Below are 26,331 nucleotides of genomic sequence, written 5' to 3'. Positions count from 1 at the left end.
TACCCTCTCCCTTAAAACCCACATCCTTTCGTCTTTCCCTCTCCTTCCCTCTTTCCTGAAGAAGCAACCATCGGTTGCGAAAGCTAGTAATTCTGTGTGTGTGTTTGTGTGTTTTGTTCATTGTGCCTGTCTGCCGGCGCTTTCCCGCTTGGTAAGTCTTGGAATCTTTGTTTTTAATATTGCTTTAAATATGTCTGCTTGTGTCTGTGTATGTATGGATGGATATGCGCGCGCGCGCGTGTGTGTGTGTGTGTGTGTGTGTGTGTGTGTGTGTGTGTGTGTGAGCATATACCTATCCTTTTTCCCCCTAAGGTAAGTCTTTCCGCTCCCGGGATTGGAATGACTCCTTACCCTCTCCCTTAAAACCCACATCCTTTCATCTTTCCTTTTCCTTCCCTCTTTCCTGACGAAGCAGCTGCCGGTTGCGAAAGCTCAAATTCTGTGTGTGTGTTTGTGTTTTATTCATTGTGCCTACCTACCGGCACTTTCCCGCTTGGTAAGTCTTGGAATCTTTGTTTTTAATATATATATATATACACACACACAAAGATGATGTAACTTACCAAACAAAAGCGTTGGTATGTTGATAGAGACACTAACAAACACAAAAACACACACAAAATTCAAGCTTTTGCAACCCACGGTTGATTCATCCAAATATTAATTTCATTTGTTTGAAATTGCACAAACACAGTACTGGATAGTCGTAAAGCGGAGCTGATTTCAACTAGCTTTGGTCCTTGCACAAATATCTACCAGTTAAAATTATTGTAATATTAGAAAGACTGGATGGGTGATTATAGTGGGACTGACTTTGACTTGAAACAGATGAAAAGTCACTGCCCTCAAAACATTTCAATTAGATTCTGTACTGAGTATTCACTCAAATTTGCCACTGTTGTATTTTTTATGGGTTGCACACAAGGCTGAAAGACACTATCAGTAACTTCCATTATTAAGGACAGTAGCTGAACAACAGATATATATCAATATCATCAATTCTCAAACATCTCTGGTGCTGAAATATTATGACTCTACATGTGGCTAAACTACTTTGATCTCCAAATAAACACAGATATCAGAAATGGGTCAAAACTGATGAAAGGCCCTCTCTGGTCACATATCTTAACAAATGTATCAGGGATGGTACTATACAGGAGTTGGACAAACATATGGGAACACCATGAGAAACACACTTGAACATAAATGCAAATGCTAGCCAAGCCTGCAGGTTGAACTGCTGTATTTGACCACAAATGGCACCTATGCAATGTACTCATTATGTCAGAAGAACAGTGTTTTGTGTAGCTATGAGTGCATTATGATGGTGCTAAGTGAATTTAAACGTGTGCCAAGTGTTGGTGCTCAAATGGTATGTGCTTTCATAACCAAGGGAGGCGAAGTGTTTGGCGTTTTAAGAGGCACATTATGAAAGATTTATACCACACACAGGGAAAGCAGAAAAACATCTGCTAAGTCACAACATGGACAATTGTGAATGCAGACAGATGGTCACTGAAGATAATTGTGAATGCAGACAGATGGTCACTGAAGATAATTGTGATGAAAAATAAGCATACGACAGCTGCAAACGTTGCTTCAGAAGTGAATGTCATACGCATGAACCCAGTCAGCACCAAAACATGAAAGGAGCTCCATAAGCAGGGAATTTCCAAGAGTGAAACATGGCAGGGGTTCAGTGATGATTTGGGCACCCTTATCATGGTTTTCTATGGACACATTCGTTACTCTGCAAGGTTGTATTACTGCCAAGGATTATGTGACCATTTTGGCTGATCAGGTCCATCCTACATGAGCAAACATTTTTCTAAATGCTTGTGAATTGTGTAACTGCAGTGTGAATTGACTACCAGCAAAATATTCACACACTGGTATGTGAGAAGCTGCTTAAAAACCACATCCAGGCTTACTGTCACAGATATGGAAAAGGTAAATGTGGGTAGATATAAGATTTCAGTACATGCAAGTAGACACACTATGGAGAGAAGAGTTGCCAAATATGTTAAAATCTTTCATACTGTGAAAAAGTTAGGAACTAAAAAATTTTGTGTAGAGCAACATGTAGAAGCATGTGCATCTGAACTTAAAACTAAATAATGTTACTTTCACAATTGTAGCTGTGTGTAAGTCCACATTGGGAAATTTTCAGCTACTTTTGAAAAACCTGGATTCTTTGTTGTGCTATCTGTCAGAGGGAAGCAAATCATTGTTTGTAGGGATTTCAATGTAGACGTTCTGAAAGAGTCTGACAGAAAGCTTGACCTTGAAGTATTACTTGGTCCTTTCAATTTGATGTCAGTTATTGATTTTCCTACTCAGGTGGTACAGGAAAGCAGCACACCGATCGATAATGTTATTATAGACCAAGATAAATTTAATCAAATAAAAACTTTTCCTGTTAAGAATGGTCTATCTGTTCATGGTGCACAGCTAATTATATTATATGACATAGCTCTATACAGTAATGCAAAACAGTCCTCCAAAGTAGTGCATTCAATTAATGAATAAAAATTGAAAATTTTAGGGAAAGCTTGCAACAGTTCACCTGCAGTGAAGTACGGAGGAGGTGGTGTTAAGGTATGAGGGTGCTTTTCATGGTTAAGATGTGGTTCCCTCATTGTGTTTAAGAAAATGCTAACACTGGTAGGTTACGAACTGTGTAACAACTTGTTTACAACTTTGTATTTTTGACTAGAGTGGTCCAATGAAGGCCATAAAGTAAATAACAATAAAAACATCCAGGGATCATATGCCTGATGGCCCGTTCATCCAGGGCTTGATCATATCACTGCAGAACTGCAACAAAGCTGCAATTTGTGTTAGATTGCATCCTGTAACTTATCCAGGTCACTCACAATACTATATTCTGTACTACTGGGCAGGATGTTGTCTCCTCCCCCTACTGTTAATACTGGGTTCTCTTTACTCAAATCCCTAACCAGTGCCTCATTATCCTCTGCTACCTGGCCAAGGCACATGGGCTTATGATACTCATGACCTTGTACCTTGATCTTAGTTTCTCCTGCAGCTATTGCCTATATCCCTCTCATAACTGCTGCCTAGCAGCAAGAATTTTATTTTTCTATTAAACTCACTTTCTAATCTGTCTGTTACACTCTCATCAGTAGTCTGTAGCGTATTGAGGCTTCTCTCTATGATATACATAAAAGTAACTGTCCATACCCAGTTCATAACTTAATCTTATGGCATCACCAAAGGACAGTGTTTTAACATGCACTGACAAAGTTGCTAGAAGATGTTCCACAAATAACACAGTTGTTGATGCAGCGCCAACAAGAGTGATGTTCAATAGTGGTTACGGATATCTCAGATTAAATTGTTCCTAATTTTTTTTTTATAGTGTGCTATTTTCCCAAATGATGTCTCGACAGAGGAGGGCCACTGATGATGGCCATCATTGATGTTTCATTTAGTAACATACCAGAGAAATTTTATATTAGTAGTATCCTACAGTTAGAGACAATATGAAAGATTGAATTTGTGATACATGCTGATTATCCCCAAATACTTTGGAGAACTCAAACTCCACAAAGACAGGCACAATTGTGTTTAGAACATGGACAAAAGCAATTCGAACTATTGCTAAACAAAACAGGAAACTTCATTATTTTCTAAAAAAACTGTAATTGTTCAAATGGTTAATGAGGCTTATTAGTAGTCTGAAGTGTAGAAAAGTTCTTTATTTATTGCAACATTAAAAACTGAATCCTTACTCTGTTTTGTTATGTGCAAACAAACTTCAGGAAATAAAACTTCTATGCCTACATTTCTTTATTTACTTATTTTGTCATGACTAGTATTGAAACTAAAGCCTCATTATCAAATGCTCTTGTATATAAAATACATAAAGAGGAAATCTCTGTTTAACATCAAGATACAAAGTTGTACAAGGATGTATACACTTTGGCGACCAAACCCAAGCACAACTTCGGCCACAAAATTGGTGTTCAAATGATCGTACCAGTGTATACTAGAGCCATAATGTTTCATGATGTGCAGGTTGCCTATCATTTTAAAACTAGGTTGCTTTTGTAGGATAACAAGGTATGAATGTCTAACTACCTGACTCTTGACAGGCGCTGTCCTCTGCTGTCGGTCTCTAGAATCAGTTGGGAATATAAGAGCTGTTGTTGGAACTAACTGAGTAATTGTTTCCTAGCAATGGCTGTAATTCTGCTGCAATTATGTTACGTTTGTTGAGTGAAATTTTGGAAACTCTTGAGGGCAAACTGAATGATTCTAGATCAGAGGGAGAAACGCAGGATCCAAACTGAAGTCACACAGTATCTGGCATTTGTGGGTAGGTGCAAAACTTCATGAAACGTATTTGTTTTTCATCATAACTATTTACATATATCTCACGAAGAAACCAAAACTGATAGACTAATGGTATCGGAAAGTTTTATCTCAATCCCTTTGCCAGGGTCTGAAAACAGCTGAAACTGGTTCAAGCCCAATATCTTCAAATTTACATTTGAATGATAATTCTACCTATACTCCCAGGGATTAGCCTCAGCTTGATGGCAACCATAAAATGAAGCCTTTTTATCACTCATTAGATGAATTGAAAAAGTCATTTTACTCATATAAAAACTTCACCACCGACAAAGGCATGTGTGGATTTCATGGATGAGTAGTATTTTCTACACATACATATTCTGCAAGCCACCATATGGTGCACTGTGGAGTGTACCCTGTACCACTACTAGTCATTTCCTTTCCTGTTTCACTCGCAAATTGAGCAAGGGAAAAATGACTATCTATATGCCTCCATTCGAGCCCTAATATCTCATATCTTATCTTCGTGGTCCTTGCATGAAATTTGTACTGGCAGCAGTAGAATCATTCTGCAGTCAGCTTCAAATACCTGTTCTCTAAATTTTTCCAATAGTGTTCCTCGAAAAGTACATTGCCTTTCCTCCAAGGATTCCCATTTGAGTTACTGAAGTATCTCTGCAGTCTGTTCAAATCTAATGGTAATAAATCTAGGAGCCCGCCTCCAAATTGCTTCAATGTCTTCCTCTAATCTGACTTGGTGCAGGCCCCAAAGACTCTAGCAGAACTCAATAATGGATAGTACTGGTGTCCTAAATGCCTATATGTGGTCTCCTTGACAGATGAATCAAACTTTCCCAAAACTCTCCCAATAAGCCAGCATCAACCGTTCACCTTCCCTACTAGTCTTTACATGTTCGTTCCAATTCATATCACTTTGAAACTTTAAGGATAGATATTTAATCAATGTAACTCTTGTCAAGCAGCACACTGCTAATGCTTTATTCGAATATTAAGGGTTTGTTTTCTCTTCTCACCAGTTTCAACTTACGATTTTCTACATTTAGAATTAGCTGCCATTTATCACACCAACCAGAAATTTTGTCTAAGTCATCTTGTATCCTCCTACAGTCACTCAACAATGAAACCTTCCTGTACACCACATCATCATCAGCAAACAGCTGCAGCTTGCTGCTCAACCTGTCCACCAGATCATTTATGTTTACAGAAAACAGCAGCAGCCCTATCATACTTCTCTGGGACACTCCTGACAATGTCCTTGTCTCTCACGAAAACTCGCCGTCAAGAACAGCGTACTGGATTCTGTTGCTTAAGAAGCCTTTGAGCAACTTGCATATTTGGGAACATATTCCGTACGCTTGTACCTTCATTAACATCAGCAGTGGTGCATGGTGTCAAATGGTTTTTGGAAATCTAGGAATATGGAATCTGCCTGTTGTCTTTCATCCATAGTTCACAGTATATCATATGAGAAAAGGGCAAGATGAGTTTTGCATGAGCAATACTTTCTAAAACCATGCTTATTTGTGGACAGAAGTTTTTCAGCCTCAAGGAAATTTATTATATTTCAACTCAGAATATGTTCAAGAATTATCCAGCTAACCAATGTTAAGGATACTGGCCTGTAATTTTTTTTGTCCTTTCTTTTATCCTTCTTATATACAGGAGTCAGCTGCACTTTTTTTTAGTCATTTGGGACTTCCCACTGGATGAGAGACTAGCGATAAATGCAAGCTAAGTCAGGAGCCAATGATGTAGAGCAAAACAAAATTGGGATTCCATCCGAATCTGGAACCTATTTTAGCCCCCCAATTCTTTCAGTTTTTCCTCTATGCCTATTACTACCCAAATGGGAGTCTGTGTGATAGTCAAACAATGGTATGGCTGTACAATTCTTCTGCAGGAATGATTTCTTAAATGTGAAATTTAAAACTTGAGCTTTCCTTTTGCTATCTTCTACTGCCTCACCAGATTGGTCAACAAGTGATTGGACAGAAGTGTTAGAGTTGCTTAGTGATTTTAAATAGGATCATAATTTTCTCGGGTTCTCGAGAAGATCTTTTGCTAACGTATGACGGTGGTGGTAATTGTACGCTTTGTACATTAATCTTTTTACAGACACACAAATCTCTACAAACTTTAGCCTGTTGTCATTTGTGTGTTCTGTTTTGAACTGTAACCCTCTGCCAAGCACTTAAATGTGAATTGCAGAGTAGTCATGTAGATGTAGATGTAACTTCTGTTTTGAACTGTAACTGCAACAGCCACTGCTTCCTCAGTATTTTCTGAATTTTGTTGTTAAACTATGGTGGGTCTTTTCCATCTTTAATCTACTTACTCAGGATATAAATCTCAACAGCTCAATTTACAATCCGTTTCAACTGTGCTCATAATTCCTCTCTGTTCATCATACTGGAACTAAATGATGTCACTTCATTTTCTAAGTGGAATGTTAACAACTGCTTATCTGCTCTTTCTCTTCTTAACTGATTTATTACCTTTAGTTACCATAGTACCTGCGATGACATTACAGTCATTCATCCCTGTTTCTCATACTAATCATGTCCATAAGGTTAGGAATGCTTGTAGTTACAAGGCCTAATATATTTCCATTGTGTGTGAGCTGCTGAACTAGCTGCTCAAGAAAATTTTCAGAAGACATATTCAAAAGTACTTCACAAGACTGCCTGTCTGTACACCCAACAGTGAATCTTAGACATCCCAGTCTATACTCAATATGTTGAAGTCGCCTCGGACTAATATTGCATGAGCTGGTATTTCTATGCTACTCACTGTACACTATCTTTGAGTGGCTCCAAAGCTGTCACAGCAGAATCGGATGGGTGGTAAAAACATTGAACAATGAAGATGATTTCACATAGACATGTTATATGTGACCCGGTAACTTGACTGTCACACTCAATTTCAACATCCATAGAGATAATGTTTTTGTCAAATGCAATGAGCACTCCCCTCCTATGCCATCTAATCTGTCTTTCCTATACATATTCCATGAATTGCTAAATATTTCAGAGCTTTCTACTTTGGGCTTCAGCCTGCACTCGGTCTCAAGAATAATTTGAGTGACACAAATTTCTTGGAGGGCTGTAAATTCAGGAACTTCACTACAAATACTTCTACAATTTATTGATAAAATTTTGAGAATCAAAGTTCTTTGCTCTGAATGCAGTCTGATTTTGCTATCTGCGTGTCGCCTGGTGAGTGCTCATCAGAGTATCTCAGACTACCACATAGTCTAGAAAACCCCATGTGCACTCCACAATAACTCTGCTACCCTAGTAGCTGCTTCCTTTGTGTAGAACATTCCTGATCTCTCAAGCGAAGTCTTAGAATTCCCCACCTGATAACACAGGTCCAAAAATCTGCAGCCAAAACCGTCACAGAGTTGATGAAGCCTTTGGTTGAGACCCTGCTCTTGGTTCCAAACCAAAGGACTCCGATTAACTCTGGCAACAAGGCTGCATATTGTGAGCTCTGCTTGCACCCCATGTGTGAGGCAGCAGCATTCACCACTTCCGACAGCTGCCTGTATGAACTGAGAATGGCTTCAGAACCCATGTGACAAGCATCAAAGGAGCCAAAGTAAGCCACAACTTGCAGACGACACACCCTGCACACTCAATAACTGCAGGCAAGGACTCCTGCCTGTGTTGCCATAAAGAACAAATTTGAAAAGTATGGAATAAAAATGTGGTGGTTGGTTTAAGGACACACGTGTGGTGACACTACTCTTGGTGCAATCACACTCACTACATGTACTAATAGCAGTATACAGCATACCTCTCCCTTGTGCGAAGAGGGCGCCCAGGCAATGGAGAAGATGCCAGCAGCCCAATGAGAGACATCCATTGGATCTGGAGCAGTGGTGGCTGGTGCTGACAGCAGGGACGGGACAATGTGCCAGGCAGCATAGGGTGGGAACATGTGGAGACATTGGCATTCCCAAGAGCGATGGGCCTGTGCGGCACCTGATGACAACTCAGAGAAGGAGGGTGCCATTGCCATCTCTGCGTCATCATCAACAGGCAGGTCCCAGTGTGGCGGAGAGAGGGGTGGACCCACCGGCAATGATGGCTGAGATGATAATGGTGAGGGGGCAGTGGAGGTGGCTCAACTGGAACAGCAGGCTGTAACAACAGACCCAAGGCCAGAGAAAGACAGGAACCCGGCATCCGGAGGCTGGAAACCCAGAGCGCCACATGTGGAGGAGGCAGTCAATGGAACAGGGGTGTCTCCACAGCAGGAGACAACAGGCTCGAGGTGGAGGGATGCGGGGCAGGCTGTGATGACAGGAGACACACCTGTGAACGAGTAGCTTCCAGTGGCAAGTGAAGGCACAACTGATGAAACACAAAGATGACATCCGTTGAGGCAGACAACAATGGCCAGTATCCACTTGGACCGGCAACCAAACCCTCATGGCCACACCAGTGATCCCGGCACAAAATGGCCTGATGAACCTGACCACAGCAGGTGCAGTGCAGGCTGAAGAAGGTGGAGGAGTGTGCATGCCTGCTGGCCGTGAAGCAACTCGACCAGGCTCAACTATCCCATAAGTGCTCAGAAAATGGAGAAGGGCGTTGTCCGGCATAGAATCCACAACTAACTTTTCCATTTGGGACTTGAGCATGCACATGTCATTCTGATTCACCATTTGACTGAGGGTGTAATGGCAGAGCCATAACGTGACAGGAACAAAACAGTAGAGAGGTGTAAGAAACAAACTGGCCCCCATTATCAGAAACTAAGGTACAAAGCAGCCCCTCAATAGAAAAAATCCTTAAAAGCATATGAACTGTAATCTCAGCTAACATTGACACATGATGGAAAATATAAGGGATGGGAAAATGCATCCACAGCGAATGGCCAATAGGAAGTCAAGAAGGGACCTGCAAAGTCTACATGGATGAGTTCCCATGGCTGGCATGGAGCAGGCCAGGGGGACAGAGGTGTCCTGGGAGCTGCCTGTTGTCAGCACATTGCTCACAAGTCATGACAAAATGGAAAATTTCACCGTCAATCCCTGACCAAAAAACATGTCCTCTAGCTAACAGTTTAGTGCATGAAACTCCCCAATGGCCCTGGTGGAGAAGGCATAGAGTCTCGTGCCGTAGCGGAAGGGGAATGACTATTCTAGGAGAGGAGTCTTCCATGGCTAACAGCAAAACACCGTCAAAACAGAGAGGCAATACCATAAGCAAAAATAGTTGTGCAGGGGTTCTGAAGCCCAGCCAGGCAGTTTATCTGGCCTGTTGGACAACCGAATCACTTGGTGGAGAACCAGGTCTGTGGCAACAGTAGCTGCTATGTGCAAGCTCACAACTGGGAAACCTCAACCATGACATGCATTTCACTATCAAGATGGAAGCAAAACAATTCTTTGTGATCAAAGTCAGGATCAGGACCATCAGGAAAGTGGCATAAGGCATCCACAATGACATGTTTAGATGTAGTTCAAAAATGGATTTCGTAATTGTAGTGAGACAAGAACAGTGCCCAGCATTGTAGCCAGTGTGCTGACGTGTCAGTCAAGGAAGTGTGGGGGTTAAACAAGGGAACCAAGTGTTTATGGTTAGTAATAAGGTGATACTTCGAGCCATACAAAAAAACACGAAATTTCTGGGGAGCATAGACTATGACGAGATCCTCTTTTTCCATTTGAAAGTAAAGCTGCTGGGCCAGAGTGAGAGATTTAGAGGCAAAAGCAACTGATATTTGAGAGCCATCATCATATCCGTGCACTAGGACTGTGCCGAGCCATATTGTGAGGCATCTGTCACCAAAACTATGTGCTGGTCTGGAGAGAATGTAGCTAAACAAGGGGGCAAGAACAGTTTGGATTTCAACATTTGAAAAGCACGTATACAATCCGGGCTCCAACAAAAAGGTACATTCATGTCTAACAAATCATGCAATACGTGGGGCCAGTGTGCCCACCCCCAGCATGATCTTATGGCAGTAGGCTATCTTCCATAGGAAGGCCTGAAGCTTCTTCATGGACAAGGGGCGAGGCATAGATGTATCAGTGGTCTGGCAGAGGGCAAACTCCATCACGCGAGACCTCAAATGACAGATAGGCAAAAGAAAGTTGAAAAAAAAATTTCATGAGGTTACACCAAACCATGTGGACTGCAAGACAGAAAACAAAGTCCACAAATTTTTCAAGTGATTGGCCGTGGAGCAGTCCATGACAACAATATCATCCAGATCATTAATGCAACTGAGGACAGGATTCGTCAGTTGGCTCTAAAAATAGTTGGAAAATAGCTGGGGAGCTAGCCACACGAATAAGACAACCCAAATGAGTATTCAAAACCAGAACTCGCTGAAACTCTTCATCCACTGAAACCTGCAGATGTACATTAGACAAATCAATGTTAAAAAAGTCCTGGCCACCCCATATTTTCACCAACAGTTCCTCCTGGCATGGGAGAGGACACATATCCACAATCAACTGCACATTGACAGTAATACTGAAGCCGCCACAGAGGCGAAGTTTCCCCAACTACTTCCAGACTACAGCCACTCGACCATCCTTTAGGCATAACAGGTTGCACTGCCCCTAGAGACAGAAGTCTGTCCAATTCTGCTTTCACGTAATCTTTCAGGGTGACAGGCATAGGATGCACATGACAAAAACAAAGCTGAACCATGGATTTCAATGAAATATGAGGAGAAAAATTCATATCACACCATATATCTTCTGAAAACAAGTCGGGAAACTCCTCACACAGTGTTTCCAATTGATAATATGTTACCTGATCAGATACAAGGTGAATTTCATCAGTGATAGAAAATCATAATATCTGAAATGCATCCATCCTCAACAACACCGGCATCTACAACCACCAAAAATGTAATAGAATGAACCACTAACTTGTAAGAGGCAGATGCTGTAAATTGTTCCAACAGCACAATGTTCAGTTTGCTCAGTGTGGGTGGGCCACTTGTAGGTGGTGTGCACACAGCATGGTCCCCGTCACCGCATTTACCAGCAACTTGTGCCTATATACAAGTGGAGCAGTGCTGACTCGCTCTCACTGTGTTCTTTTAATTTGCATCACTCACATCATTTGATCTGTGTATCGCTTATGTTGCATATTCTGTATGATTCTTTTGACTTGTTATGTGTGGAGACATGATAGGCTTGTTTTGGTTATTGTTCAGAGGTTTATGAATAAAGCCATATTTGCGTAACTTGGATTGATTTAGTGTGTTACTTGGTTACTAGACTGACTAATATGAGTGTAGCTGCATTCAGGGTATTTTATATTTGGCTACAACAAATAAGACAAGAAACATATCCAGAACTCGATTGCCAATAACTGGACGACAAATAAAAATCAATTACCATACCATAAAGTAACTTGCAGAGTATAGACATAGATGTATAAGGGGCAATCAAGTGGAAATGAGACAGATGGGGGAAAAAGTAAGAAAACTGTTTACATTACAAAAGTAATTGCCATAACTCTTAAGACACTTATACCATTGTGAGATAAGATGGTCAATGCCTTCATGGAAAAATATTCGAAGTTGCCTGTGGAACCACAATTGTACCCCGGCATGCATCTCTGCATCTAAAGCTAATTGATGGCCACATGTCTTTCTTCAGGGGTCCAAAAATATGGAGAAGGCGTGGGGAGAGCAAAGGTGTTTTTGACTAAACTGTGGAAGTTTTACTAGAAGGCCCTTACACATTCTCCATTGAATCCCAATCTCTTCGTGGCCATCGATTTCATTTGGACAAAGAGGTGTACAACTGACTACAATCATGGTTCCATGGTCAGCAGCACATATTTTTCCATGAAGACAATGACCATCTCGCCTCACAGTGGGATACATGTACCAACAGGAACGGTAATTACTGTTGAAATAATAAACAGTTTACTTACTTTCCATCTGTTTCATTTTCATTTGGCTGCCCCTTGTAGGCTGTGAGTCATTAAGTCATCAAAAATTTCATTTTAGGTTACTATAAATAATAACATAAACAGTTTATAAACTGAGATTCACTCCTATGCATATTTTGTATGGAAACATTTCATAATAAGCTTTGGATTCGGAAGTTAAGTTAATAAAGAAGTTTAGGTTTAGCGGTGGAGCTTTTATTCTCTGACATATTTCTGCTCACATAATATTTCTGAGAATTGGAGAAGATCATGAAGACAACGAAATTCACAGAGTTTTTTGATGCCAAATCAATGCAAATTACAGTTTTTTTTTTTTTCTAAACTGTGTTCACTTTTGACAGCTGTATTCAACGGTACATATTATGGCACCACAATCTCATTTTAAATTATGAAGATGAATTCATATTTTCATTTTTCTGCAACTTCCAAGGCATGTAAGTTTCAGCATTAATTTCCCCAAACTGACTTGGCTAGCACATTTTCCCCCCAAACTGTTTCATCACTAATATTGCCCAACATAGCTAATGCACACTAAGATGGAGCTGTCTGAGACTTTTGCACAGCATGCACACAGAAACAGTGAGGCAACCTCCATTCAAAACCAAAAAGATACCTACAATATGTGGAAACACTAGGACGCAAATTCAAACTGCAAGACTTCCTTTATTGTGTTAAGCCTTTGCACTCTTGGTAATTATACACAGATATGGTTTATTTCAGTAAAGAAATAACATGAACTTCTTTTGTAAGAATCTGGTCACTCAAAAGAGTTATATAAGTGAATGAATAGTATAAAGGACCACAAAACAAAACATCTCTAAATGGTGGCAGAGTTGTGGAAAAGGTGATGGAGAATGTTTCTTTGTCAGAAGAAGGCTGACAGTTTAGGGAGAGGGCGAAATGCAACAGTGAGCTACATTAGGTGTCATCAGGGTGCTGACTTGCTGGAGAAGCTGAGGAAGGCCACACACATCAGCTGAGGAAAACCACATACATGATGTACTCATCAGGCTGTCTTCTCTGAGATTCCAACTCAAACTGTGAGTTATTCCAGCTCATAGCACATGGGGCGACAACAATTAGATGGGTGTTAGTCTTGGAGATAAAGGAGGATGTCCTTTTCTATGTTCCATAAAAGACAGAAGCCACCACCATCTTGAAAAACTGTCTGAGTGAATTAAAAGATTTTGTGGGAGCACTCAAAGTACTGTAGAAATGGTTCAGGGTTCCATTTAAAAACCTTATGATGTTTGTCTGCTCAAAACGCATGGAACATTAAATTACTGACATATTCCCCAATGTCAATTCTAGCTTCACAATTTCCTCTCCATTGCGAGTTAACTTGCCAAACTTGGTGCCAAAAGAGGTGAAAAAGTAAATGGACAAAGCTTTTCATCAAGACTGTGACCAGCTAGGAAAGTAAATAATTACATTATTGACTGCCATATGTTGTTCTTCCTAAATTAACCCTATCACTTTAATTACACAATATACTGTAAGAACTACTGGACACTGAAACTTTTTTTATTTGATGAAGTGTTTGTTACCAAATCTGTCACAGTTTCAGTAAACATGTTTGGTGATTAGTTTGGAGCCAAATGATTCATTCTCGAGCCTGACCTATTGATGCAGCACTGAAAGTGCCTGATCTTGATAATGAACTTGAAAATGGGAATACATGCTTTATAAGTAATCACAGATGTGTTCCACAATGAACATGTGTCTACTTAGCAAGTTAGTTTGATTCTGACTTGGTGAGTAGGCACATGTTGATTGTGACATTTCATCATACATGATAACCACATCACAAATAACACACACATAACAATGCTCATGAAATACACACATTTCATACATAGCATTAATTGAACACTGTTGGACACTTCTGCCCAAGACATGATTCAGCGTCGCATATGCAGTTATCATAATCACAGAGATTGGCTTACAATAGATAATCTTTGGACAACAGTGTGGAACCAAGTTTTTGAAGGCTGCAACTCATCATTGCAAATGGGTGAACACAGTCAAAAATACAATGAGTTGCCTCAGTGTTGTACTTTGGTGTAATGGTTAGCATATTAACCTGCTACGCTGAAGGTCATCGGTTCGAATCTCGTCAAATGTTGTGAAAATTTATTTCTAAATCTAATCAAAAGAGTTTTACCATCATTTTTAATTCAACGAAGTGGTTTTAATGTAATTTTTTATTGCTCATTCTTTGCCATGCCATTTTTATTTGCTCTTTCTTTTCTTCCTATCATTCTTTTTTCATCTGGTATCTGCCTGCATCATCTATAACATACAACCAAGTGCCATCCAGGACTACATATCCATTGGTAAAGCAGCAGTTCATGTAGCCAGTGTGAGGATAGTTTCAGATAACCAATGAATGTGAACAAGACATTACAGTTTATTTTTTAGCACTGAAACTGAAATTTTTGTCTCTTAGTTTCCTCATAGAAGTTAGCTTTAATCAACGTAAACAAAACAAATGTGATTTTTGTTTTGCTGTAGATGACTGACCACTGGTTTCTTGGACACATTACACGTCACCAGGTTGTGGTCAGCTCAAGACACAAGTTTAAATTCAGGGCTACAAAGTTCATATCATCTCCTGCCGCACTCCAGCCACTGGTCACTTAAAATCAGCTGTTGACAGAGCATCTTGGATTTCTGACGTATGTTGAAGTGGCCACTTCCAACACAGCACTGCATTACACATTAACAGGATTTGTGAAGTGACTTTCCATGTTTGCGTGTTACCTACAACCAAGAGGTTGTTCATGGCTGATAAAGCAATACCATAATGGCAAGTGACAGACATCAGCTATCAAGTACACTGGTGTCCAAAATTAAAGCAAAACGGTGCTATTTCCTCGTCATATGTCTAATTCATGATATAATAATACAAACTGTGAATAGATGTTGTTACGATCATGTTATGCATGGAAGATGGCATTCCGACCAATGCACAACCACGTCAGCAACATCCACAATCGCTGTGTACACAGTCACAGTCGGCCACAGGAAGAATGGAAGCAGGAGAGCCAAAAACTGATGTTGCCCTATAGCTTAATGGGAATCATTCTGTTGTTTCTCAGAAGAGGCGACAGTTTATGGAGACCAGGAAAGGGCTGATCACGTGTGACACCAGAAAGAGTGGATCGTTATTTAGCAGTAAGGGCATGACGGTATCGCATTAGTACTACACTGCAACTGGCATCTGGCCTCACAGCATCTCCTTAACATGTTGTATTGAAGCAAACGGTGTACAGAAGCCTTCAGCAGAGTGGCCTTTATTGCTGGAGACCTGTTGTTTGTTTACCTCTGATGTGCTTTTACAGAAGGGAACGTCTAGAGTGGAACCGTCAACATGCCACCTGAAGGGTCAAACTGTGGGCCAATGTGCTTTTCGCAGATGAGACCCGATTTGGCCTGGAGAGTGATTCTTAATGGATTCGCATCTGGAGGGCATGTGGGACATGATTTTGGGACCCAAACATTGTGGAAAGAGATCGATATCAAGGAGGACTCCTAATGGTGTAGGCAGGGATTATGTTGACCACTCAAATGCCTCTTCATGAAATTGTATGGGTGAATCAGCAAGATTTAACTGAAGTCAGGTACTGTGAAGAGATCTTGGGATCTCATGCACAGTTGTTGCGAGGTGCTATGGGCCCAGACTTCATACTGATGGACGATAATGCTCGACCTCATAGAGCATGGGTGGTTGACTTCTTCTTCTTTTTTTTTTTTTTTTAATGGAAGATACTGCAAACATGGTACGGCCTGCTCGCTGAGGTGCACTAGGGAGACAGGTTGCACCACATCACCATCTACCAGTCACTCTCCAAAACTTGTGAGCAGCTCTGCAGGAAGAATGGACACTATTGCCTCAACATGAGATTGATGACATCATTCACAGCATATCCCATCGTTGTCAGGCCTTTACTGGTGCCAGAGGTGGTCACATCCCATACTGAACACATTAACCAGTTGTCAAAATGTGTGTGCCAATCCATTAGTTGAAAAAAAAAACCAACGTTTTTATCTATGGTTAGGCTTGTTACAGTTGATTACTTTCTGTTTCTTTAAATTGTTTCTACTTTACTATCACCTGTTTATACTGTTTTCTGGCAAAATAAATGCGTCCTGCAAAATTTCCATTTATTGCTTTAATTTTTGACACCATTGTAATTATTGCTTTCAAAAGCCAGAAAAACAAAAAGTATGATCAACTAGTTTGAAATGTTTTTTGCATCAAAGGATTGCAACATCAACGAAATCATGCAGTAATGTCATATTCTCACTCTGGTATGCACTTCAGCAGGCCATTCTGTTTTTCTATGGCATCTAAAATTGTCTCTGAATTTGTTGCTGTTGTCCTGTTGTCACAGTTGTTACTGCAGCATCAAGTGCTGCTACTGCTGCTGCCACATTTCCATAAACTTTGTGTTCATGTTGCATTGATAACATGAAAGGGTTTTAGTTTCTCATTACCACTTTTGTGTAGTTGCCCAACACAAACTAAGTAGGGAACTGCCGTGAAACATGTACCATATGACAACTCAGGTCAACACAAAGTCAAATGCCAAAAACACAGGGGAAAGCAAACATTACCACTGCTAGTAACGTGAACTCAAATCCAATACCAATTAACAATGCTAGCTAAGTCTGACACAACAATACATGATAGCATAGAGCATCAAAATAAAGTCTAGGTCCATAGAAGCAAGGTAGTAGTTGTAGTCAAACAGTGGATGGTACATGAGCCTCCACTTTGTCTGGTGATCCAGGTGTTTATTTCCAATAGCAAGCCAAGCACCATTCCCACATGACGCGATGTCTGCGGCCTCTGGGGTTACGGTTGCCAGCAATGGAACTATTTTCCATGCAGATACTATTACCACCACTCTCCAAGTTGGTTTACATATCACTAGAGTGACAGGACATTAGACGAACACAGAAATATCATGAATCATCACATTTCAAACAACCCAGTGGTGGTGTATTCAGGGATGTCCAGAAATGTTCTTTTGGGGGAAGCCTGTGGTGTGCTGGAACAGATAAGATAGTGTTCATTATGACACACCAAAAACCGTATTTTGTACTGAAGTAGAAATTTCTGAGAAACCCAACTGTGAAATTAGGGAACACATTTATAAAACAATGCTTCATCTGTAGATACCTAGTTGAATACTGAGGCAAAAAACAGTACTACACTGAACAAATCAATGCAAATGCACAAAAAGAGTAAGCAAGCTGGTGTACAAAATTATCAGATTTGGTTCCATGGCATAATGATTACACACACAAAATTAATTAACAATTCACAATGTCACCCTCGGCAGAATAACCAGCTTTGCAACTGGTGAATGGGCACAAAAATTCTGCTATTGCAACATGGGCTGAGGAGTATATTCACAAAGCTCACTGACACATTTGAGACCACAAGCATGGTCTCAATATTTGTCATTATGGGAATTCACATAACTGGCATAACCATCAGATACCACCCAAGGTGCAAAAGCAAGAGGCAGAACAAGTACACTACGGTAACTAGCATTATTCAGTTACACAACAAAAGAATGGATATCTATATCTACATCTATATCTATATTCTGCAAACCACACTGAAGTGCATGGCAGAGCGATGAAGGGTACATGCTATTTTCCTGATCATAAGGGAAAGGTAGAAATTGACTCATGTCAATCCAAGCAAGGATATGATTTACTCCATTAATAGGACACAGCACTGATTAAAATCATTTACTTAAAATTACAAGGCAAAGGAAAGTGTGAAACAGTATATTCCTATACAAAATCATTCACTGCACACAATATAATATGAATTTCATGTAACACATTCAGAGACATCAGTATAAAAGAAACTTTTGAAATGTTCTTTATATTACATAATTTAGCAAGAAAGTCTCAAACTAGTTGCATAGTTACATGCAAGCTACGTACACATACGTGCAGCCCCCCCCCCCCCCCAAAAAAAAAACCACACACCAATTTATGTTTCTCACTAATGTAGCCAAGGCAAGTACAGTAACAGAAAAAAATGTCATGGTTGTGATCTCACTGATAATCATGGATGTCATATTGACAATATGACCGGGAAATTTGGTCATGCAACTACATCAACATCATTGAATAAAATCTTCTCAGTTTTAACACCGTTTCACTTTGAATAAGAAACCACTTACTTTCAGAATGCTGTTCTTATACAAGATGTGATCAAAAAGTAACATGACTTTTTTAATTTTTCAAGCATTTATATCCAATTTTCAATTTTTTTTATCTTGTGAGTACACATGTTCCTGATGTATGTTTGCATTTTCCGCTGTTTTGAACATTTAGTTTACTGTTGAAAGTCAAAAATGTTATTTTTTTTTTGAGTGCTTGATGAATTTTTAGTTTTGAAAAAGTGGGATCAAAGAATCTGCATTAAATTTTGCTTGGAATTATGGAAAACAGTGCAGCACCACATTCAAAATGTTGACTGTGGCTTTTGTGATCTACTAACAGTACAACAAGAATATACATGTGTTTTGGGCATGAAATGTGTAGCAGCGAAGTCTGTTCTGAAATTGTTGAATTTCAATTAATAATGATATCACATACACATAAATTAAAATCAATCCACTCCGTGACTACTTTAATGGCACTAGTGCTGTAACCATAATAGATCTTTAGAACAGAAAAAAATCAGTCTTGGTTGCACAAGACAGGTTTATTAAATCTTCTCATGTGATGCATTTTGCCTGTTCTAGGCATCATCAGACAATTGATAAAAATTCTTGCTAATCATAATCGAGGTGTTGAACATAATTTAGAGTCCCAAAGAACTGGGAAGTAACAGCCAGATAGCCACTCTCAATACTTCATTACACCAACCATGAAAAAAGTATTGTAAACAGACCATATTTGTGTTCAAGGGGCAGTTTCTTCAAGGGTGGTGTAATGAAACATTGACAGTGGCTACCTGGTATCTCCCACTTCTTTGGGACTCTACATTATATTCTACCTATTGGTTGCGATTAGCAAGAATTTTTATTGATTGCCTGGTGATGCCTAGAACAGGTGGGACATGTCACCTGCGAAGTTTTACTAAGCCTATCTTGTGCAACCAAGACTGTTTTATCTGTTCTAAAAACCACATAGACATTGCTCAGGCATTACTGAATGAATTTGACAATGATCCAGAACTTTTAAAGAAGGTTACAACAGCTGACAAAACATGGGTATATGGGTATGATGTCAAAACTAAGGCCCAACTGTGCCAATGGAAATGCCTGAAGAGCCAAGACCGAAAAAATTCCATCTCACATGGTCCATAAGTTGTTATTTTCTTCACTAAGCGGCAGTGTGGAACTGTAACTTAGAAGTAATGCAGTAGTCTATCATCTTTACAACATAAGTAGTTTTTTTGGTTTCTTAAAATATTAAATGAATGTTTACTGTAAAACTGAAGTGTTGCTATAAAGTGATGTGAATAAAGAATAAATCTACATGCTACTGCTGCATTTCAAATGCTTAAAATAAAAACCCTTTGTAACAACAACAAAATAATAATAATAATAATAATAATAATAATAATAATAATAATAACAACAATAATAAAAGCACATAATGAGACCCACAAGGAAACTTACTTTCTTAGCTATAAATTTTACTTTACAAATGGCAGCACAAGGAATATATGGTTAATACAGGAGTGTACTGACAACAGTTAACAGCCTTAACTGTTACTCATCAGCATTACTTTTAAATCAAATTTGTAATGACCAAACAAGGATAACCTATATTCCTACACAACTGCCAAATTTCCACAAGTCTTGCAGTCATTTTAGAGTCTCCTCATATTTTCTATGTTTAATCTACAGTACATACTTTTTTGATCTCCTAGAACGTCTGCGACGACTGTTGCCGTAAGCAGGTTCATCAGAAGATTTCAACTGATTACTGGTAAGTTCTTCATCTTCACATAAAATTCCAGACTTCATGTCTTCAGCGGTGAAATATGGTTCAAGGGGCTCAAGGTCGTCATAGTCTGTCGCTGAGTCAAGACCGCCATTCTTAGCAACAAATTTTAAGTCATCTTCATATGCTACTGACAGCTTGGACTTTCCACGCTTTGGAGTAAATTTTCGTGGTCTGCTCTTTTCCACAGTTTCTGTTTCCTCACAAGAGCTTACAGCTTTTGAGTTACCAGGTGGGTCAGGTTCAGGATCTTCCACATCAGGATCAAAGAAACATGTAACAACACATCCAGATTCATTGAGCACGGGTTTCACAGGGCCCTCAATACCTATACGGTAGCTTACTGTCCCTGGATCCACCTGTGGATAACAGACAAACTATTTTGTACACACAACTTATAAAATATACATGCAACATAGGATGCAATAGTGAACTCTCTTACATGTATATTGCAGTGGTAAATTGGATAGTATATTTTTTCCAGATTGACATGCCAATAAAACATACATGTGTGATCTTAAGCTTTCCTGAATATCTACATCTACATGACTGCTCTGCAATTCACATTTAAGTGCTTGGCAGAGGGTTCATCGAACCACAATCATACTATCTCTCTACCATTCCACTCCCGAACAGCGCGTGGGAAAAACGAACACCTAAACCTTTCTGTTCGAGCTCTGATTTCTCTTATTTTATTTTGATGATCATTCCTACCTATGTAGGTTGGGCACAACAAAATATTTTCACATTCGGAAGAGAAAGTTGGTGACTGAAATTTCGTAAATAGATCTCGCCATGACGAAAAACGTTTTTGCTTTAATGACTTCCAGCCCAACTCGCGTACATATCTGCCACACTCTCTCCCCTATTACGTCATAATACAAAACGAGCTGCCCTTTTTTGCACCCTTTCAATGTCCTCCGTCAATCCCACCTGGTAAGGATCCTACACTGCGCAGCAATATTCTAACAGAGGACGAATGAGTGTAGTGTAAGCTGTCTCTTTAGTGGACTTGTTGCATCTTCTAATTGTCCTGCCAATGAAACGCAACCTTTGGCTCGCCTTCCCCACAATATTATCTATGTCGTCTCTCCAACTGAAGTTGTTCGTAATTTTAACACCCAGGTACTTAGTTGAATTGACAGCCTTGAGAATTGTACTATTTATTCGTATTACTCTTTGGTGTCCAGCCATGTGCTGTCATTTACGTAACAAAATATTTTGGCCGAATACCTTGCTGCCTTCTTCAGAAGGTAGGTGTAGAATGAGCACCTTCACTATATTGTGCCTCCTTTATACTCTCATCACACCCCACCTCTACCCTTTCCGCACTGGTGCACAATGCACTGGATGGAGTGGTGGGTGGGACATGATCACTGAATCATCAGAACCCACTCCAGCCCCTCAGTGTTTCTGCTGCCCAAGTTGGGTGCAGAAGTCACTTTCAGGTGTGGCTGTGACTTCAGTTGGCTAAGGGATGGATCCCATGCTTTAATGAGAGTGAAGCCGCCGTCTCTATTGATCAGACCATCAGCCACTCATATTTCAGAAACCATCTTTAGAACACAGTTCCAAACAACAAGGTCTGTCTTAGCACTTCTGCTTGTTCATACACTGTCCCTTTATGTTTTTAGCAAACAGCTCAGTCAAAGAGAACTGTCTTTTCTTCCCTTTCCCCTTTTCACTCATATTGAAAATTGCATAAACTTATGTAATTACTGCCTTTACTTTAATAGTTGATAGAGAAAGTCTGGGTTATTTGAACTACCACACACAGTCAATTGATGTGCCTGCAATGTGCTTTGTAGCACTAGTATCATGCTTTTGAAGCGGGGAGCAAGGTGTTTGACCTGGTTAAGTGGCTTGACCACTGATCCTGGAGGGTGTACACTCCTTAGTGATTGAGCTTGCAGTATGGTCTTGTGTTCAGACTCATGTCCAGTCGAATGTGCAACTTACCTTTCGTCATGTGGGATGCCGTCTAATTCGCGGATGTGACAGAACAGAGCGAACGAGCGGTGCCCGTTCAATTGACATACGCGACAGTGAGGAGCACGTGTGGTGCTTAACCCATCTGGTCCGCGGCTGGTGGAATCAGAGACCAGCGTAAATGTCCACAGAATACTGGTGGCTACTTTGCACTGAGGCCATTCTTTGTCTCCTTAGCACCTGTGGGTGCCGCACCATTGCCAAAATCTGGCCTAATGGTAATAACTGAGGGACCACACACTGCATGCAGTTGAGGCACAGGTCAGTACAGTCCTGGGCCAGCCCTCTGTCTGAGCAGCAGTTTCCCTCTACCTGTGCCCACTTGTGTTGACCCTTGGGACCTGTCAGCCATTACCTCTAATCCAATCACTGTCTGCAGTCCACACCACACTGTGGTCAGCCAGTCAAGAGCTCTGCCGTCTTTGCTGAGGGCAGTATGCACTGACATGGAGAAACTTCATTCGTCTGCAAAGCCTCAGCAACCCCTAGTGTCCACAGTGACTTCTCACCATTTATCTGCTTCACAAGAGTTGAAGCCTCGTATAGTTTTATCTATTTCTTTGCACCTGAATCTCCTTTCACTTGACTTTCAGTCATAATCAAGACTAAATAATATTAAGAAAACATTCTAATATCAGAAAATTTCCATTGTATGTAGTATAAGCCCAAACATTTCACAAACAGTGTGCTTTTACAGTGAAATGTATATGAAGTGAAACAGATTGTAAGTGTGAGAAAAGAAACTGCTGCTCTTGTATTCCATATTATACTCTGACTACTCTTTTTTGTTGGAAAGTATGTGCCTACAAAACAGATTTTGTGACTAACAAGGGAACAGGCTCAGGTGTAAATAAACGATTTGGATGAAACTTGGTGCATACATAGAGGGGTCAAAATAATGTAGGATTTACTTTTTCGTTTCTGCTCAATTTCACTTTTAAGGGGTAACATATCCCAGAAGGTGATTTGGCATATTAGCTGTAGAGGGAAGATCTTGATACATAAAAAAAGTGTGTTTATATAAAAGTTGAAAAGCTACAAACGTTCTTGAAATCTATTTAATCAACTTCTACAATAATTTGAAATTTTGTAATAATTTGAATTTTTGCAAAATACTCCACCACCATCAATTAATTTCGGAAAATGAAAACTTTGTTACAATATAAAGAAGCTGTCACACCACATCCATCCATGTGTAATAAAGCTGGGTTCTGAAATGCAATTTTTGGAAAATAAGCTGCACACAGTGCACTGAAGGAGTATTGTCAACACACCTAATTAAAATATCTAAACTTTCATTATTATTTTAATGATTTGTTTTACTAATTTTTGTTTTATGTTTTTAGCTATTATTTTACATTTTAAATTTTTTAGTGCATCATTACAGTAATGATTACTTGTAAATAAATGCTTAAAACATAATGTTTTTTTACACAATGCACATAAAATGAACAAAATTTCTGCACATAACACACATGATGGACTACACAGTATAAAACAAAATGCAGCAGAATTCTCAAATTGTGCTGGGTGTCCCTTTAAATATCTTTATTTCTACCAGGCATATTTCAGAACATGGAATACCTTGTCAAAGTGAGTACAGCTTCATTACATTATTTCTCAAGTTGAGATTGACATCATAACTGTTCAACAGAACAAGATCTGAAAAATCTCCAAAGTTCTTCCAACATCGAAAGCTATATGCATCCAGTAGCTGTACCTGCCCTGCCAAGCCTTTTGGGAAGACCAGGTGAACAAAGCTCAAAACATCTTTTTCACACTGATCAGCCTCTTTCAACAGCTTTAAAAGAAACTAATGGAATGTTTGGACTGTGAATTCGAAACTCTCTTTTTGAAGCTCCAAATGTTTTTGCGATAGCATCAAAATCTGGTAAAACGATGTCTGACCACGTCAAAAGATATTTGAGAGAGGTTTTCTTTCCCCGTGCAGAAGATAAATCTGTATTATTGTTAGATTCTTCGGATGTTCAGTGTGAAAGAATTGTTTTAGTGTCACACCTCATGACAAGGAAGCTGTTCATCTGGTGATCCCAAAAGGCTCGATGGGACAAATGCAGCCATGTCATCTTCACTTGAGAAACAACATAATCAAGCTGCAATCACTAGTACATAATCAATTTTCTTTACCAATGTCCTGAAATGTGACTTGTACAAATTAGGATATTTGGAGGATCGCCCAGCACAATTTGAGAATCCTACTGAAATTTGTTTTATATTAAGTTGTCCATTATGTGAAGAAATTTCGTTCACTTTATGTGCACGGTGTAAAAAGAAGTTATGTTTTAAGCATTTTTCTATAGACAATTAGTATTGTAATGATTTTTGATCATAATAATGAGTTACTTATTATTTACAACTAATAAAATGAACATGTGGAAGTGTAAAAAACATAAAACCGTAATTTAAAATGTAGGATAATAATTTATAACATAAAACAAAAATAAGTAAAACAGACAATTAGAATAATAATGAACAATCAGATATTTTAATTACTCTTAACAGCACATAGTGTACAGCCTATTTTCCAAAAATGGTATTTCAGAAATCAGCTTTATTACACATGGATGGATGTGGTGTGAAAGCTTCTCTAATTAATTCTATAACAAAGTTTTCAGGTTGGTACAAACCTCAAAAAAACCTCAATCTTAAGGTGTGTTGCAGACTGATGAGACGCGTAGCTGTTGAGGTGGAACAGTTGTTAGCGGGCAACCTCTGAGGAACCTGCTGCACCTCAGCTGTATAAGGCTTACTTAGGCATGTGGAGCTCTGTCCAGGTGGACTTTTATTTTCTTAGCTACTTGTGGGACCGGGATGGATCCTTTGCAGTTTTCTTTTCCTCCTCCCAGCAGAAAGAGTGGACTGCTGGTAGGTACCAACACCCAGTTGAACAAGTGGGCTAATATAGCCAGTCCTCCTGATACTGGAGTTATTCAGAGTGGTGGTATTTATAGTAACAAAACATATGCTGCTGGCCAGAATGTGTTTTTGATCGGCAAGCAGAAAGAGGATAGTTTTGAAAAGGTTTCACCCTTCTATATCCAAAAGGGCTTAGAGGGAATTTGTGGGTCTTTAAAGTCAGTCAAGCACTTAAACTTCTAGTTCCCACAAAGCAGTTACACTCCAAAGCTAGATGTCTTGGGGATTATGCAAGAGAGACAGAATTGCATAACAGCTTGAACTACAGTGAAAGTATTGGGACTTCTAGGGATCTCGTTGACATTCCCAAAGAAGAAATGAAAATTGAGTGGGCTCAAGAAGCCATTTTTATGCACAAAATATAATGAAAAGGATAGATGGCAAGCTAGTGAAGTCTGACTCTTTTATACTTACATTCAACAGCATGAAACTTTCAGAGAATGTCAAGGCAGGTTTCTTTCACCTCAGCATGCAACCTTATTTCCCGAACCCAGTGCACTGTTTTAAGTGCCAGCACTTGGGCACACTACTGTCAGATGTAAGGGAGAAGCCACTTGTGGCAAATGTGGGAAGGCCACCCATAAAGAGTTGGTGCTTAATCTCCTATGAAGTATGCAACTGCTCTGGGATTACCCTGTCTGAAGTGGGGAATGCAGTGTCTTCCTTGAAGAAAGGAAATAAAATGAACTAAACGTATCTTGTATAGAGACCTCCTTTGCTTTTGTTCTTAATCTGATAGACCCTAAAAACGATGCTCCTAAACAAACAGAGGTTGCCATTGTTAGCACTAGTACCTGTATCTGCTAGTACACTTGTTCTGTTGCAGTAATTTCGAGGCCCATACCTCCACCCAGGACTTCAGACAAAGCTGTGGTTGCTTCTGTTGCACAGCTCCCTGCCCCTCCAAAGGTTCGGCCTGGTCCACCATCCAGTGCAACTACCACCACAACCACGGTTGTGGTCCCAAAGCCCTCAGAGGGCAAGTAATCCAAAACAAACCTTCAACCACTGACAGAGCCGGGAAATCGACTGTCTGACGATATCAAACTCATCCTCTGTGATGTCTCTCTTGATTCTTTATCTCTCTCTTGATTCTTCATCAGAGCTAATGGACCTTGATGTCAGACTCAAAACTCACCCCAAA

At 39.8% G+C, this 26,331-nt stretch overlaps 1 protein-coding gene across 6 annotated transcripts in view; it reads right to left on the bottom strand.

Moving 5' to 3' along the window:
* LOC126297733 (uncharacterized protein DDB_G0271670-like) overlaps positions 1-26,331 on the bottom strand; it is a 177,219-nt gene that overhangs the window by 10,859 nt on the left and 140,029 nt on the right. For all 6 annotated transcript variants that reach the window (XR_007552571.1, XM_049988876.1, XM_049988877.1 and 3 more), the window contains one exon: positions 20,172-20,620. Coding sequence is in view for 5 of the 6 variants with exons in the window: in XM_049988876.1 (XP_049844833.1) it covers positions 20,172-20,620 (449 nt within the window). In the remaining variant the exon portion in view is untranslated. The remainder of the gene's footprint in view (positions 1-20,171; positions 20,621-26,331) is intronic.

The sequence above is a fragment of the Schistocerca gregaria genome, chromosome X (assembly GCF_023897955.1).
Source record: "Schistocerca gregaria isolate iqSchGreg1 chromosome X, iqSchGreg1.2, whole genome shotgun sequence".
NCBI lineage: Eukaryota > Metazoa > Arthropoda > Insecta > Orthoptera > Acrididae > Schistocerca > Schistocerca gregaria.
The sequence above is the reverse complement of the archived record's forward strand: the minus strand, read 5'-3'. Positions and strand labels throughout refer to the sequence as shown.